The 18,094-nt window shown below is 48.2% G+C and overlaps 1 protein-coding gene and 1 pseudogene across 10 annotated transcripts in view; one reads left to right on the forward strand and one right to left on the reverse strand.

The window, feature by feature from the left end:
• The window catches only part of RBM10 (RNA binding motif protein 10), a 37,724-nt gene that overhangs the window by 7,053 nt on the left and 12,577 nt on the right, over positions 1-18,094 (forward strand). For 5 of the 10 annotated variants that reach the window (XM_032258458.1, XM_032258461.1, XM_032258455.1 and 2 more), the window contains 3 exons: positions 12,824-13,004; positions 14,505-14,735; positions 16,641-16,710. In XM_032258458.1, coding sequence (XP_032114349.1) covers positions 12,824-13,004; positions 14,505-14,735; positions 16,641-16,710 — 482 coding nt within the window. The remainder of the gene's footprint in view (positions 1-12,823; positions 13,005-14,504; positions 14,736-16,640; positions 16,711-18,094) is intronic. The other 5 variants (XM_032258465.1, XM_032258459.1, XM_032258460.1 and 2 more) reach the window with 1 other exon arrangement.
• Positions 2,252-3,509, reverse strand: LOC116536679 (annotated as a pseudogene).

The raw sequence follows: 18,094 nt of genomic DNA on the forward strand, positions 1-18,094 counted from the left end.
AGGCAGGTGAATCGCTTGAACCCAGGAGCTCAAGACCATCCTGGGCAACATGGCAAAACTCTGTGTTTCTACTAAAAATACACAAATTAGCTGGGCATGGTAGCAGGTGCCTATAGTTCTAGCTACTCAGGAAGCTGAGGCAGGAGAATCACCTGAGCCTGGGGGATTGAGGCTGTGGTGATTATGGCACTGCACTCCAGCCTCAGTGACAGAGACCCTGTCTGAAAAAATAAAATAATGTTTTAAAAAGCATCTGGAGCTGGTTTTTGATTACCGTTTCATCTCTTCTGCCAATTTTAGCATTTTATATTTTCTAGAAATATACTCATTTTGTGAAGATCCTTATATATGGGGATTCAGTCCAGCATCCTAGAAATGCTTTATAAAAGGGGTATGTATGCCTTTGGAAGGTGTTTGTACAAAGTGCTCCGGTGGCCAGTTAAAGGTATTCCTCTCTATCCAAATATGTTCCCTTCCTGAGTTCAATACCTGAATTTATTTGGTCTGGATCTTGGATGTTAAGCGAGTTTAGGATAATTTCATCTGAAAATTTATAAATTTATTCATATCTGTAAAGTTCTTTTTTTTCATTCTTGTTGCCCAGGCTGGAGTGCAATGGCACATTCTCGGCTCACCACAACCTCTGCCTCCTGGGTTCAAGCGATTCTCCTGCCTCAGCCTCCCAAGTAGCTGGGATTACAGGCATGTGCCACCACACCGGGCTAATTTTTTGTATTTTTAGTAGAGACAGGGTTTCACCATGTTGGCCAGGATGGTCTCGATCTCTTGATCTCGTGATCCACCCGCCTCGGCCTCCCAAAGTGCTGGGATTACAGGCGTGAGCTACCACGCCCGGCCTATCTATACAGTTCTTGAAATTTTTTCTTTCTTTTTTTGGAGACAGCCTCACTCTGTCACTCAGGCTGGAGTGTAGTGGCAAGATCTTGGGTTACCGCAACCTCTGTCTCCCAGGCTCAAACGATTCTCGTGCCTCAGCTTCCTGGGTAGCTGGGATTATAGGCGCATGCCACCATGCCCGACTCATTTTTGTATTTTTAGTAGAGATGGGGTTTCTCCATGTTGGTCAGGCTGGTCTCAAACTCCCGACCTCAGGTGATCCACCCACCTTGGCTTCCCAAAGTGCTGGGATTACAGGCATGAGCCATATGCCCAGCCCACTAGATTTTACTATTGACGGGAGTCCCTGTCCCTTTGTACCATACTTGCTTTATTACATGTTGATTTCTAAGTTTCTCAAATTTTTTACACTCTATAGAGATTTATAATTTTTACAAAGCTAGATTTATTTATTTATTTTTTTATGACTGCTGGGATTTGTCTTGCTGAGGAAGACTTTCCTCACTCTAAAGGTGATAAATTTTTTTCTTATGTTTTCTTTTTTTTTTTTTTTTTTGAGACTTAAGTCTCGCTCTTGTCCCCCCAGGTTGGAGCGCAGTGGCACGATCTCAGCTCACTGCAACCTTCACCTCCCAAGTTCAGGTGATTCTGCCTCAGCTTCCCGAGCAGCTGGGATTACAGGCACCTGCCACGCTCGGCTAATTTTTGTATTTTTAGTAGAGACAGGGTTTTACCATGTTGGCCAGGCTGGTCTTGAACTCCTGACCTCAGGTGATCCGCCCACCTTTAGTTCAACCATTATTATAGATTAAAGGATACACATACAGGTATTTCTTTTTTTCTTTTGAGGCAGTTTCACTCTTGTCCACCCCAGACTGGAGTGCAGTGGCACAATCTCAGCTCACTGCAACCTCTGCCTCCTGGGTTCAAACAATTCTACCTCAGCCTCCTGAGTAGCTGGGATTACAGGTGCATGCCACCACGCTTGGCTAGTTTTTATATTATTCGTAGAAATGGGGTTTCACCATGCTGCCCAGGCTAGTCTTGAACTCCTGACCTCAGGTGATTTGCCTGCCTTGGCCTCCCGGCGTGCTGGGATTATAGGCATGAACCACCCCGCCCGGCAGTTTTTTGTTTTGTTTTGTTTTTTTAAACTCAATGAAGAGGTCTACACAGCAGGAATCACGTGGGATAGCCGTTTTCCCCAAGGCTGGACCACTTGGTATTCTCTTCCATCTTCCCCCACCGCTCATTCAGATCATGACATCAGAAAAGCAGGTGAAAATTAAAAAAAAAAAAATCAGATCATTGGGGATTCTTAGCAGTAGCATCGCCATTGGGAGCTGTTGGCCTAGTGGGTATGCTGTGTGCCCAGCACTGCCCCTCTGGATCCTGGCTCCGTGGCTACTGGGAAGAGGCCTTAGTGGCCAGGGAGGCCACACAGTGCTGCTGGAAGCTGGGCAACACATGGGTGGTGCAGCTGAGTCTCTGGTGTGGCATTTTGACAGTACCACCTGCGTCAGCCTCGGTCTTCCAGGGTGCATCCTGGCCTATCATGCTGCTGCAGCAGCCGGGGCTGGTGCTGCATGTCCGCTCATCTGCCAGGCTGCCCGCTGGCTTGGCCAGGAGCTTGCTTTGCCTCAGTGAGACCACATACCCCGTGGCTGCCATGGCTGTGCTCTGGACTTGCAAGACTTCGGCGATGTGGTTCTGGAAGTCTGTGAAATACTCGCTCATGTCCTCGTATCCTGGGAAGGTATTCATGTCGATGATGGCATGCTGCCCCATCTGGTTGTTGGTGACTATGTCAATGCTGAACAGCCATACACCCAGCGCTTGCTGCAGGGCCTGGGAGAGCTCCCAGATGACTTCATTGCTTGGCTTCACTTGAACAGACCAGACCTCTTGATCTTGTCCAGCTCCGTCAGGACCAATGATGACTCTGGCTTTGACACATTGTGGCTATTGAAGAAGATGGACTTGTGGTTACATTGTCCCCGTGGAGAAGTTTTTGAGCAAGGGCCTCTGGACCATGGTGTAGGACTCACCAACCACGAACACCTTGTACAGAACAGTGTTGTGGTTGGTGAAATTCTGGACCACACAGGGTGGCTGGATGCCGTTCAGGCACTCCTGGTTGAACACAGTAGCCATCTCGTGAGAGTTGGTGCCGTTGCCACTCTGGTTTTGCAAATGAACGGGAAAGCCAGGCCGTTCTCCAGTAGCCACATGGTGTCATCCCCGCACAGGCTCGTGACCCCCATGAAGGGCAGTGAGCAGATCCTGTCATCTTCCATGTAGACCTCAATCTTCCAGATGAGCTTGCAAGATTTGGAGTTGTTGAGCAGGGTTATGATGTCAGGGAAGGGGTCCAGGATGATGGTCTCAGGGTGGGCATCGATGTTCTCCTGAAACCTTTGCACGAGCTCCAGGTACTGGCTGTCATTCTGGTCGGCTTCAAGGATGACGTTCAACTTGTGAATTATGACATCCAGGGGTCCCTGCTCCACCACTGGCTGGCTAAGGTTTAGCTGTACGACTTCTATTCCTCACTTCCTGCACTGCTCCGCTAAGGCCTGGAAATTGAGCTTCTTGATTTTCTTCTCACTGAGCCAGTAGCCAACTCTTTTCCCTTTCTGAAAAGTCTGCATCTTCCTCCTCGGGCACAGACCCTATGTCTGGAGGAAATTGCCCACAGGCTGAGCCCATTCGCCAGCATGTGCTGTGAGTATGTGGGCACTTCCTGGCAGCAGGGACGTGGAACAGGCTTGAGGTGTGGGGCTAAGTTGTTTAGTTCCGCTGCCACAACCACCACTTCCTCTTCGGCCTGGTATCCTGGCCACCCAGCTGGAGCCCGTGGCCCATGTACAGGTGGTGGTTGTTGTTGTTGTTGTTGTTTCAGACACAGTTTTACTCTGTCGCCCAGGTTGAAATGCAGTGGCATGATCGGCTCACTATAACCTCCACCTCCCAAGGTTCAAGCAATTCTCATGCTTCACCCTCCCCAGTAGCTGGGACTACAAAGGCACGCCACCATGCCCAGCTAATTTTTGTATTTTTTAGTAGAGATGAGGTTTCACCATGTTGCTCAGGCTGGTCTCAAGCTCCTGACCTCAGTGATCTGCCCCCTCAGCCTCCCAAAGTGCTGGGATTACAGGAGTAAGCCACCGCACCCAGCCCATACAGGTTTTTTACATGGGTAAATTGCATGACACTGAGGCTTGGGGCTTCATTAATCCCATCACCCAAGCAGTAAGCTTAGATCTCAACAGATGGTTCTTTAGCCCACGCCCCCCTTCCTGCCTCCCTGGTCTAGTGATCCCCAATGTGTGACATTCCAATATTTACATTCATGTGCATTCAACATTTAACTCCCATTCAACATTTATATACATACAGTATTTAGTTTTCTGTTTGTGCAGTAGGTGGCTTAGAATAACAGCCTCCAGCTCCATCGATATGGCCGTGAAGGACATGATTTTGTCTTTTTTATGGCTACATAGTATTCCATGGTATATATGTACCACATTTTTCTTTATTCAATCGACTGTTGATGGGCATTCAGGCTGATTCCATGTCCTTGCTATTGTGAATGGTGCTGCAGTGGCCGGGTGCGGTGGCTCATGCCTGTAATCCCAACACTTTGGGAGGTCAAGACCGGTGGATCACCTGAGGTCAGGAGTTCAAGACCAGCCTGACCAACATAGAGAAACCCTGTCTCTACAAAAAATACAAAATTAGCTGGGCATGGTGGTGAATGTCTGTAATCCCAGCTACTCAGGAGGCTGAGGCAGGAGAATCGTTTGAACCTGGGAGGCAGAGGTTGTGGTAAGTCAAGATCGCACCATTGCACTCCAGCCTGGGCAACAAGAGTGAAACCCCGTCTCAAAAACAAAAAATAGTGCTGCAGTGAACATATGGGTGCATGTGATAGAATGAATTATTTTCCTTTGGGTGTATACCCAGTAGCAGGATTGCTGGGTCGAATAGCCGAAGCAATCCTAAGCAAAAAGAACTAAGCCAGAGGCATCACATTGCCCAACTTCAAACAATACTATAAGACTACGATAATCAAAATAGCATGGTCCTGGTGCAAAAACCAGTAGAACAGAGTAGAGAACACAGAAATCCGCACACATAGAACCATCTGATCTTTGACAAAATCGACAAAAGTAAGCAAAGGGGAAAGGACTTCCTGTTCAATAAGTGGTGCTGGGATAGGTGGCCAGCCATATGCAGAAGAATGAAATCGGACCCTTATCTCTCACCATATACAAAAATTAAGATGGATTAAAGATTTAAATGTAAGACTTCAGACTATAAAAATCCTAGAAGAAGGCTGGGCACAGTGGCTCACGCCTGTAATCCCAGCACTTTGGGAGAGGCCAAGGCAGGCGGATCACCTGAGGTCGAGAGTTTGAGACCATCCTCACCAACATGGAGAAACCCCATCTCTACTAAAAATACAAAATTAGCTGGGTGTGGTGGTACATGCCTGTAATCCCAGCTACTTGGGAGGCTGAGGCAGGAGAATTGCCTGAACACAGCAGGCGGAGGTTGCTGTGAGCCGAGATTGTGCCATGGCACTCCAACCTGGGCAACAAGAGCAAAACTCTGTCTTAAAAAAAAAAAAAAATCCTAGAAGAAATGCCCTTCTTGATGCAGGGTTCGTCAAAGAATTTATGGCTAAGTCCCACAGGCAATTGCAACAAAATCAAAAATTGATAAGTTGGACCTAATTAAAGAGCTGCTGCACAGCAAAAGAAACTACCACAGAGTGAACGGACAGCCTACAAAATGGGAGAGAAAATGTTCACAAACTACACATCTGACAAACGTCTAATATCCAGAATTTACAAGGAAGTTAAATCAACAATCAAAAGGTTAAAAACCCAATTAAAAAATGGGCAAAGGACATGAACAGATACTTCTCAAAAGATAACATACAAGTGGCCAACAAACAGGAAAAAATGCTCAACATCACTAATCATCAGAGAAATGCAAATCAAAACCACAATGAGACATCATCTCATGCCAGTCAGATGGCAGTTATTAAAAAGTTAAAAAATAAGAACAGATGTTGGCAAGGCTGCAAAGAACAATGCTTATATGCATTCAGAATGCAAAGTAGTTCAGCCACACGAGAAAGCAGTTTCAAGATTTTTTTTTTTTTTTTTGAGAGAGAGAGATTGCTTTAATATTTTTATGGTTTCTATTTGGGGATTTAAGTTTTCACCCATCCAGAATTTATTTGACATAAGAAGTGAGGTAGCTGAACAACTTTGTTTTCTTAGGGGGCAACACACTTTTTTCTGTAAAGGGTCAGATAGTAAATAAATACTTTTGGCATTCCAAGACTGCCTCTGTTGCAACTAAACTGAAAACAGTCACTGATAACTTATAAAGGAATGAGTATAGCTCTGTTCCAGTAAAACTTTATTTTATTTATTTAACTTATTTTTTGAAACAGGGTCTCGTTGTGTTGCCCTGGCTGGCTGGAATGCAGTGGCATGATCAGAGCTCACTGCAGCCTCTATCTCTCTGGCTCAGGGGATCCTCCCACCTCAGCCTCACACACAGCTAATTTCTTTTCTTTTGGGGGAGACAGAGTCTCGATCTGTAACCCAGACTGGAGTGCAGTGGCAGGATCTTGGCTCACTGCAACCTCCACCTCCCAGGTCCAGGCGATTCTTGTGCCTCAGCCTCCTAGGCATGCGCCACCATGCCCTGTTAATTTTTTGTATTTTTAGTGGAGATGGGGTTTCACCATGTTAGCCAGGCTGGTCTCGAACTCCTGACCTCAAGTGATTCACCTGCCTCGGCCTCCCAAAGTGTTGGGATTACAGGCATGAGCCACTGTGCCAAGCATTTTTTTTTTTTTTTTTTTTTTTAAAGTAGAGATGAGGTCTGACTGCTGTTACCCAGGCTGGGTCTGGAGCTCAAGGGTTACTTACTCCTGCCATGGCCTTCCAAAGTGCTAGGATTACAGATGTGAGCCACTACACTTGGCCTCTACTAAAACTTTATTTAAGGAGACTGGATTTGGTCCACTGGCTAGAGTTTGCTGATTCCTGGACCAGATAGTTATTATAACTATTACTGATTGACTAATTCATTTTCCCATTGTTAGTTTGAAATATAACTTTTGGTTTATTCTGAATTTTCATGTGTGTTTTTGTATGCTGTAGATTGTATTCTGTTTCACTGATCCATCCATTCATGTTTTAATTCATTTACCTTTATAACGTTTTAATATTTGCTACAGCTCCTCTTCCCTTGTTAGTTTTTTTTTTTTTTAACAGAATCTTCCTGACTCTGGTAAACTGTTTCTTTTTTTTTTTCTTTTTTTGAGAGAGAGGGTCTTGCTTTGTCCTCCAGGCTGGAGTGCAGTGGTGCAATCACGGCTCACTTCATCCTTGACCTCCTGGCCTTAAGTGATTCTTCTGCCTCAGTCTCCCAAGTAGCTGGGTCTGTAAGCATGCACCACTGCGCCTGACTGATTTTTGTTTTTTCTTGGTAGAGATAGGGTTTTGCCATGTTGCCCAGGCAGGTCTTGAATTCCCAGGCTTAAGCGAGCCACCCACCTCAGCCTCCTAAAGCGCTGGGCTGGGATTATGGGCATGAGCCACTGCACCTGGCTTATCCTTTGTTTTTTTAAAGCAGTGCTACAATGAGTAACTTTTTTGTACATGTTCAAGTATATGTATATTTTAAATTCCCAGAAGTAGAACGGTGGGTTAAAGGGTATGTAGATTTTTAGTTTTATCAGCTATTGCCAAATTCTCCTCCATAAGGATTATTCCATTTTTAATTCCTACCAGCAATATGAAAGTGCCTGTTTTCCATACAGCCTTGCTGTTTGTTTTCAAACATTGGACTGTTGTAAATCTGTCAGGTTAAAAATGTTCTATCACAAATCTTCCTTACAGAATAATTCTAAATAATAGTGATTATTGTATAGTATATTGTTTTAGTTATTATAAGTAATTTTTATATAATTCCAAATAATGTAGATATTCCCTCTTCCAGGAGGTAGAGCTTAATTACCCTCCTTTTGAGTGTGGGTTGGTCTCAGAGACTCACCTCTGAAAAATAGAGTATGGAGGCCCAGCAGGGTGGCTCACACCTGTAATACCAGTACTTTGGGAGGCCAAGGCAGGCAGATCATGAGGTCAGGAGATCAAGACCATCCTGGCCAACATGGTGAAACCCTGTCTCTACTAAAAATACAAAAAGTAGCTGTGCATGGTGGCACGTGCCTATAATCCCAGCTACTCAGGAGCCTGAGGCAGGAGAATCGCTTGAACCCGGGAGTTGGAGGTTGCAGTTAGCTGAGATCATGCCACTGCACTCCTGCCTGGCGACAGAGTAAGACTCCGTCTCAATAGAGTATGGAAAGAGAAACAGAGAAATTTTACAGGGGAGAAACCTGGCAGATACCACTTTAACCAGGTGATCATGGTTAACATCACCAGAGAAAAGTCGGGTTGTTATCGTGTACTCTCTTCTGTGATATGATCAGAAGGGCATCTCACTAATTCACTTCTGTTGTATGCTTTGCCAAAAAATTTTAAAAATAAAAAACATAATCTCAAGTCTAACCATGAGAACATATCAAACAAAACCAGTTAAAGGGCATTCTACAAAATACCTGATCAGTGCTCTTCAAAACTGTTCAGGTCATTGAAAACAAACAAGGACAGATTGATAAACCTTCACAGACCAGAAGAGACTGAAGGAACAGGATACTTAAATGTAATGTGATATTTAGGATTACATCTTGGATCAGAAAAAGAATATTAGCGAGAAAATTGATGGAATCCTAATACAGTTTGTAGTTTATTTAATTCTTTAGTTTTGACAAACGTGCCCTAGTTTCGTTAATATTAGGGGAAGCTGGGTGAAGGGTATACAGGGACTCTATTGTCTTTGAACTTTTCTGTAAATCTAAAATTGTTTCAAAATAAGAAGTTTGACTTCATCAAAATTAGAAACTTTATTTTTATTTGTTTGAAAGAGATGAGGTTCATACATATTCAGAATGTATGAACTCTTAGAACAACAAAATTACCCAATTTGAAAATGGGCAAAGTGTTCATGACCAGCCTGACCAACGTGGCGAAACCCCTGTCTCTACTAAAAATACAAAACATCAGCCTGGCATGGTGCCAGGAGCCTGTAATCCCAGCTACTTGGGAGGCCAAACCTGGGAGGCAGAGGTTGCAGTGAGCCGAGATCATGCCACTGCACTCCAGCCTGGGCGACAGTGTCAGGCTCCATCCACACACAAAAAATGGGCAAAGGACTTGAATAGACATTTCTCCAATAAAGATATGCAAGTAGACAGTAAGCATGTGAAAAGATGCAAAATAACAAGTGTTGATGAGGATGGGGGAAATTGGAACCCTTGTGCAACAATGGGAACGTAAAATGGTGCAGCTGCTGTGGAAAACAGTTTGGCAGTTCCAGAAAAGTTAAACATAGGATTACATTGTAATCCAGCAATTCCACTGCTAGGTATATACCCAAAAGAATTGAAAGTAAGAATTCGAACAGTTACTTATATACCAATATTTGTAGCAGCAGCATTCACAATATCCAAAATAACCAAGAAGTGGAAACAACCCAAGTGTGCATGAACAGATGAATGGATGAACAAAATGTGTATGCCTACTACCATAGAGGAGTATTATTCCACTATTAAAAGGAAGGAAATTCTAACAAACTACATCATGGATGAAACCTTTAAAACATGCCAGGTGAAATAAGCTAGATACACAGGGATTAATATATGATTCCACTTAATATGAAGTACCTAGAATAGAAAATTTCACTGAGACAGAAGAAAGTAGAATAGAGGTTGTAGGGTGGGGTGGGGTGAGAAGTTAATTGTTTAATGGGTACAAAGGTTTTATTTGGGATGGTGAAAAATTCCTGGGAAAGGAGATGGTTGTGTAATGTTGTTAGTGTACCTAATGCCACTGAATTAGATAATTAAGAATAGTTAAATGGGCCAGGCACGGTGCCTCACGCCTGTAATGCCAGCACTTTGGGAGGCTGAGGCAGGCAGACTACCTGAAGTCAGGAGTTTGAGACCAGCCTGGCCAACATGGTGAAACCCCGTCTCTACTAAAAATGCAAAGATTAGCCAGGCATGGTGGTGCACACCTGTAATCCCAGCTACTCAGGAAGCTGAGGCACAAGAATTGCTTGAACCTGGAAGGGAGAGGTTGCAGTGAGTGGAGATTGCGCCACCTCACACTCCAGCCCGGGTGATAGAGCAAGACTTTGTCTCAAAAGAAAGGATGGTTAAATGGTAAATGTATATTTACCACAATAAAAAAATGATCTAGAAGAAAATATACAAAACTTAAAATTTTTAAGTGTTTTTTAGGCCAACTACAGTGGCTCACATCTGTAATCTCAGCACTTTGGGAGGCTGAGGTGAGAGGATCACTTTAGTCCAAGAGTTCAAGATCAGGCTGGGCAACATAGTGAGATCCTGTATCTGCCAAAAAATTAAAAATTAGCTGGTTGTGGTGGTGCATTCCTGTAGTCTCAGCTGGTTGGAGCTGAGGTGGGAGGATTGCTTGAGCCTATGAGGTGGAGGCTACAGTGAGCTCTGATTGCACCACTGCACTCAGCCTGGGCAACAGACCGAGACATTGTCTTAAAGTTTATTTTAAAACACTCTATCCACTGTTGTTTTAATTCTCATCTTTCTCTTTTTTTTCCCCTTGAGATGGAGTCTCACTTTGTCACCCAGGCAGTGGTACCCTCATAGCTCACCGTAACCTAGAACTCCTAGGCTCAAGCAGTCCTCTCACCTCAGACTCCTGAGTAGCTGGGACTATAGATGTGCACCACCATGCCCAACTAATATATTGTTGGGGTGGTGATGGTGGTTTTGTAAAGATGGGATCTTGTCCAGGCTGGTCTTGAACTCTTGGCCTCAAGTGATCCTCCCACTTTGGCCCCCCAAAGTGCTGGGATTACAGGATGAGCCATCTCGCCTAGCAATTTTCATCTTTCATTATGAGTGAGAGAGCATCTTTTCAGATACACATAGTTTATATTTTTATCTGTGAATTCGTTTCACTTCTTTTTCCCATATTTTTTCCTAATTTATTGTTTGTCTTTTGACTTGGTTAGTGATGTTTTTTGTTTTTCTGTTTTTTTTCTCCAAGCAAAAGTGTTTTGTTTTTATGTGGTTGAATTTAGTAATCTTTTCTTCTGTGGCTTCTGGATTTGGATTATAGTTTCTGCATTTCAAGATTATAAAGAAATAATTCAATCATTCTATATTTTCTTCTTTTATTTTTGTCATTTTATTTCTCTTTTTTTTTTTTTTAAGACAGAGTCTTACTCTGTCACCCAGACTGGAGTGCAGCGGCCTGATCTCGGCTCACTGCAGCCTCTGCCTTCCAGGTTCAAGTGATTCTCCTGCTTCAGCCTCCCAAGTAGCTGGGATTATAGGCGCCTGCCACCACACCGGCTAATTTTTATATTTTTAGTAGAGATGGGTTTCACCATGTTGGCCAAGCTAGTCTCAAACTCCGGACCCTGTGATCCACCTCCCAAAGTGCTGAGATCACAGGGGTGAGCCACTGCACCCAGCCTTGGACCTTCCTATTTTCTAAACAGTGGTTATATTAATTTGTACTCAACATCCTTACTGATTTATTATGTATAAAAGTTTTCAGTTGATGATCTTAGGCTTTGTAGGTATACTCTCATATCATTTACAAATAATGGTAATTTTACCTTCTCCTTTCCAGCTTTTAACCTCTTCTCTTCCTTCCCTGTTTAATTGTTTTAGCTAGTGTGTTTAGAATAATGTTAAGAATGCCGTTAATAATGGACATTCTAGTGTTGTTCCCGACCAGAATTGGAATCCTGTTAGTATAATAGCATTCTTCTATGGCATCTAGTTTTTGTGTTTTGTTTTGTTTTGTTTTTGGCTTGCTCATGCTTTGTATTTTAAATAAACATACTGGTTGCTCTTAAAATGCTTTTGTAGTCACTATTTTGTTCAAAATAACTGTTGAGCACCTACTGAGTGCTAGGAAATATGGCAGTGAGCCAAGCAAGTAGGGTCCCCTCATTTCCTGGAGCCCACAGTCTAGTTTTTTTTTAACTCATCAAACACAGGTTAGGCCTTGTGCATTGGTGCATGCCTATAATCCCAGCACTTTGGGAGAATGAGGTGGGTGGATCACTTAAGCCCAGGAATTTGAGACCGGCTTGGTAATGTGGTGAAACTCTGTTTCTACCAAAAATACAAAGTGTCAGCAAGGTGACAGTGAAGCAGGGACGGGGGCGTGGTGTAAGACGGGGAGGAGGGACCTCACCCCGGGGAACCCTGCAAGCTGCATGGGACCTTGGTGAGTATTTTAGTGTCTGATCCTGAGACTGAGACTGTCACTGAAGAGAGTGAGATGGTTGGGTTTGAGTGGCTTTGCCTTAGTTAGCACTCACACTTGGGATTTGGGATATAGAGAGTGAACTGGGGAGGTCCAGGTAGAGGTGAAGAGACTAGCCAGGCCACAACCGAGGTGCCCATGAGGGAAGCCAGTGGCGTGGACCAGAGAGTGGCGAAGGGATGGAGAGAGGCGGATGGTACTTGAGAAATAAGGAGTAGGGGTTTAGGAATCCCTGTCTGGGGGCGGGCCTGAGGGCTTCCAAAGAATAGAGTAGGGGGAGGGAAAAACAGAAAGTTTACAGGGGAGAAACCTGGCAGACACTGCCTTAAGCAGATGACCGAGGTTAATATCACCAAAGCTAAGTCATGGTGGTATGATGTACTTCCTTCCATGATGAGATCAGAAGGGCATCTCACTTCTGTTGTATCCTCCTCCAAAAAAAACAAAACCCTATAACCTCATGAGAACACATCACCTGTGCCTCTTTAACCTTTTAGAAAGGACAACCTTCTGATCCTTCCCCATCCTCCTTCCTCCTCTAGAGGTGGTCGTGGTGACAGAACTGGCCGCTATGGAGCCACTGACCGCTCACAGGATGACGGGGAGAATCGCAGCCGAGACCACGACTACCGGGACATGGACTACCGTTCATATCCCCGCGAGTACGGCAGCCAGGAGGGCAAGCATGACTATGACGACTCATCCGAGGAGCAGAGTGCGGAGGTGAGTGCGAGCTGCACCAGGCCTGGTTGGGATGGGCTCCTGAGGGCCCTCTGTGTCTGGCTGCAGCACTGTGTGCAGGCGGCTCTCCACTCCCATGCCTTCAGACTGTGCTCCGTGGCTTTGCCTCACCTGGAGGGCCTGTCCCCACTCCCCTCTCTGAGGGCTCCTCTCCCAACCTGGGTCTCCCTGGCTTCCACATGCTTGGCTCTATACTTCTGAGGGCCCCTGGCCACCGCCTCTTTCCCTTTCTCCCTATTGTTCAGTTCGGGCCCATGGTTCACTATGAACCCTGTACTGCCCGCTCCCAGCCAACTTGGGCACTTGAAGAGCCTCTTCCATGGGACCCGGCGTCTGGGATTGGGAGGACAACCAAGGCATTGCAGATCACCAAGCTGAGGAGTTCTGGGAGACCAGCCATGGGCATTCCCAGTGGTGCCAAAGCCCCTAGTCAGAAGGGAAGGACCTCTCTAGAGGAGCCAGGGCCATGTTGGGTAGTTCCCCCTAGCCTGAGGGATGAGGTGTGATGCTCACCATCAGGGAGCCCCCACCAAGGGGAAGCAACAGGCTTGAATTAGGGGAATCCCAGTTGGAGGGACAGTCAGGGCCCTGGTCCATGTGAGCAGGCAGCTCTCCTGTCTAGCAGGCTGGGAAGGGTGTTCTTGGAAGCCCAGCCCTGTGGGGCTGGCTGTGAGTGGCCCACAGCTCTCTGGAGGGTCCAGGGCAAAGACCCCTTTGGTGGACTGTCAGGCTTCCCCAGTGGCAGCTGTCAAGCTGTGCCCAGATGTCTCCAGGAGTGGAGTACCAGGTTAGCTGGCTCCTCCCTGCTGTGGGCAGGAGGGCTTTGGCCCCAGTCCTGGCCTGCTTAGTCCTAGAATGGATGGATTGGGCAACAACCCAGAGCCTAGCAGCTATACCGTTTGGAGCGTGGTATGTGGTGGAGGACTGGCCAAGGCTGAGGATCAGGGACTGAGAGGGGAGTGTCTGCAGCCCTCACACACCTCCACCAGCTCCTGCTGGCTGGCTCTGGCCGAGATCTGAAGCTATTCCTGTGCCCCCAGCTTGGTCGCAGGGTGGAACCATAGGAGACATGCAGCCTTCAGTGGTACTGGGAGCAATTGAGCACATACCCGCTGAGCTGGCCAGAGAGGAGGGGGAAATCGAGGGTGGAGTCTGGTGTGCCGACCCCAGGCCGTTTTGTCCCAAGGAGGTTTAAGCTGTGTCTTATCAGCTACCTTTTAGGAGTTTCCCGCCCATACCAATACTGCCACCTGCCTCTCCCCAACCCCTGAAGGCAGCCCCCAAAAGGATCCCATGGAGAATTTCCAGCCCCAGAGGGATTGCAGGCCAGGACCTGCCCACCCTGCCTGCCTGAGCCTTTAGCCGGAGCCCGCACACCCCTGGCTTTCAGAGCCTGCCTGCCTCACAGAGCCAGCGGCCAGCTCCTAGGCCTGCCCAGACTGACTGCCTGTCTGGTGTCACTCATCTCATTCTGTCGGCCAGGATTCCTACGAGGCCTCCCCGGGCTCCGAGACGCAGCGTAGGCGGCGGCGGCGGCACAGGCACAGCCCCACTGGCCCGCCAGGCTTTCCCCGAGACGGCGACTATCGGGACCAGGACTATCGGACCGAGCAAGGGGAGGAGGATGAGGAGGAGGAGGATGAGGAGGAGGAGGAGAAGGCCAGTAACATCGTCATGCTGAGGATGCTGCCACAGGCAGCCACTGAGGATGACGTACGTGCCCCCCATGGCCCCGGGCAGGAGGCCGGGCTGGGTCTCCTCCAGGGCCCTCAACTTCTCCCCACCCCTCCCTCACCCCCAACCTCAGCGCCTTTCATCCCTTCTTCCCCTCCAGCTCCTGTCCCCCAGCACTGATCCCTCCTCTGTGGGCAGGTCCCTTCAGCCCCTGGTCTGGAGGGAGGAGTGTCAGAGAGGCTGGCTTGGCCAAGGGGCAGCAGCCGTGGCTGTCTGGCAGTGGTGGGTATGGGCGGGAGGAGAGCAGTCCTGCACATTCCACTGGTCGTCCAGCCATTCTGCATGTGTGCATAAAGGGCCAGACGATTGCTGGGCCAGTGCTGACTACTGCTGGTAGCAGAGATGATGCTGGGGCCCTGTAACCATTAGGGGAGGTATGGGATTTTCTGAAATTTCCGTCTTCTTTTCCCCCATCCTCTTTTGTCTGCAGCCTGGCCTGGACTCAGAGCCTTGGGTGGCTGCTAACAGCCTCCCTCCCCACCTGCCTCCCTTTTCTCTTGTTTCCTTTTCATACATATTTCTCATGGCGGCCACACTGAAACCCCATGAGGCCTACCAGAATAGCCTCCAAGAATAGCCTCCCTGATCCTGGTCCTTCTTAGTCCACTTCGCCACCTCCCACCCCCCAGCCCCGTGAATTCTCTGATCAGCCACCCTCTGAAATCTGCTGGCTGCTCATTTTGTAGCAGAGAAAATCCCACTTGTGTATATGAGGGTTTGTAAGGTATGGCCCACCTTCCCTGTTCAAGGTCAGACAGTAGCTGGTTGCTGACATTTGTTGAGAATGTATCTCAGGGTGGGCCATGTGTTAGGTCTGATTTAATCCCCACGGCAGCCCAACAGGGAAAATACTCTGTATTCCATCCTTTGGATGAGGAAACGAAGCCCTGAGTGAGAATGTGACTTGCCCCAGGTCCCACAGCCAGTGAGTGGCAGAGCAGAGCTGGAGTCTGAACTTGAGCAACTGGACCCCAGAGCCCACTGTTTGGAGTCCTGATAAGCTCTTCTGTGTGTTTTCCCTTTTCATCGTGTGTGTGTGTGTGTGTGTGTGTGTGTGTGTGTGTGTGTGTGTGTGTGTGTGTAAGGCTAATTTCTTGTATGTTGTTTAACCTGGTGGGGAAACTGAGGCCCAGAGACATGAAGACTCCTTCCCAAGAATGGTTGGCATAGGCTCCCGGTCCTCTGTGAGAGGCCGCACTGGTCTAGAGACCCTGCCTCTCCTGGTTCGAATCCTGAATTGCCTCTGCAGTCTCCCTGTGGTCTACTCAATCCAGGAAGCTTTCCAATCCCCACGACTACATCTTTTTGCTTTTTGTCTCCACCGTAAGTTACCGCTGCAGTCATGGTCTAGGGCACATGGCTGGGATTTGCTCAGACTTCTGTCCTCCCCAGTTTAGTATTTATGTCATGGATCTCTTTTAACGCAAGCTGCAGGTCAGGGGGGCAGGGGCAGGGGCAGGGACATGGGTTATCCCCTTGAAAAGGGCAAGAATTGCATCCCAGGTTTCCTTACATCATGGCTGCCACCGAGCCCTTTGTCAGATCACCCTGCCCACCATTCTTGAGTGGCTGGCTCACTTGCTCTCTTGTTCTCTGTGCCCCTGAGAGTCGTCCTGCTGCCATGCTTTACCTTGCTCTGTGCCCATTTCTTCATTTGATTCACTTTCTGCAAGTCTTTCTGCAAGTCGGGGCTGAAAGTCAAGACCGTGTACTGGCGTGGGCCTGGGGCTGTTGTCATTCAGAGAAAAGCTTCCAAAGAGGCAGAGGAGACAGTGTGTGTACATCACCAATGACCCCTTGGGATCTGGAGGCCTCCAAGCCAGCCTCAGGTACCCAGCGGCCCCATTGTGCTGAGCCTACCCCACTCTGTATCTCCCCGTACAGATCCGCGGCCAGCTGCAGTCCCATGGCGTGCAAGCACGGGAGGTTCGGCTGATGCGGAACAAATCCTCAGGTGAGCTTTTGTTCCCAGTGCCCTACCCTTACAGTGGCCAGCCTCAGCCTCCGAATCTCCCTCTTGCCTCTGCCTTCTCCCCCTCCCTCCACCACCTTCCTGCCACAGCTGGGAACGGGCAGCATGGGGGGTACCCTTTCTTCTCTCCCCCTCCCCACACTCTCCTTACAGCGCCAGCCAAAAGCCTCTTCAGTGGGGCTGTCGGGGCGGGGATGCAGCTCTGAGCTGAGCTGAGCTGAGCTGAGCTGAGCTGAGCTGTGCACTCCCCAGGGTCAGGGCCAGGGCCAGGGCCAGGCTCCCGGCCCCTCCTCTCTGGGACTCTGAGTATCTGAGATGGTAACCCCTTCCCATACACTCCCTTCCCTCTCCTTTCTTCTCCTTCCTCTGCCCCTCACTCTCCCTCACATTTTTTGGTAACAGCCTCTGACCAGAAAGTAGGTCTGATGTGGTCCCACCTTTGTCCCAAGGGGGGAAGCAGGGGATGGCTCTTATCCAAGGGCACATCCCAAGGAACAGCCAGGACTTCCTGGCCTCGCCTGTTCCCTCCCTCCCTCTTGCAGGCTGCTCGGAGCTGGCCTGAGGTTAGCAGGGTGGTGGTGGGGGGAGTTGTCTCTGCAGGACCTCTGCCCAGGCTCCCCAAGGCAGGCACAGTGGGGCCTCACTCTGCCTGGGCCTCTCTCTCCATCTCTCAGTCTCTCTCCTCCCCATACCTCCATTTCTCTCTCTGTCTCTCTGCCCCCTAATTATATTATTCATTCCATCCTCCTATGCATCCTAACGGTTATTCTTTTGAACATTAAGCATGCCCCCCAAGCCCTCCTCGTGTATCTACCTCTAAGGACATGCTCTCCTGAGGCCTCAACCCTGAATCCCTTTCCCAAGCCTGGAGTCTCTCTTGGTTGCATGTAGGTCTTGCTCTGCATCACTCCATCTATACCACACACGGACAGCTTCTGGGTCTCTCTCTCCCCAAGGAGGTGTTCCAGGTGCGGCCCTCTCCGTGGCCCTGGGCACTTCTCCCAGGCACCCACTGAGTCTTACCTCTAAGGTCCTCCTGGCCAATCCTGGCCTCCATTCTCCTTTTGTCCAGGGGAACCTGGACTTTTTGTGGCTATAGTCTCCACACTGTGGCCCTGAAGTGGCTCCCTCGCAAGGCCTGCCTCCCCTGCACTGCAGTGAGGCTGAGATGAGGTCGTGTCCCTAAACCACCCCTGGTTCCCGATGGTATGAGAGCCTTCCTAGCCTCGCAGAGCAGCCTGGTCCGGCTTCTCTTTGTTCCTGCGATTCAACACCTGTTACAGGACCTCTCCTGGGCACCCCTGGCCTCGTGCCGGGCCCGTCCTGGAGTTATGTACTGTGGCTCATGTGGAGCCAGCAGCTTGCC

The sequence above is a fragment of the Sapajus apella genome, unplaced genomic scaffold (genome assembly GCF_009761245.1).
Source record: "Sapajus apella isolate SASKATOON/1434 unplaced genomic scaffold, GSC_monkey_1.0 scaffold103, whole genome shotgun sequence".
NCBI classification, from domain to species: Eukaryota; Metazoa; Chordata; class Mammalia; order Primates; family Cebidae; genus Sapajus; species Sapajus apella.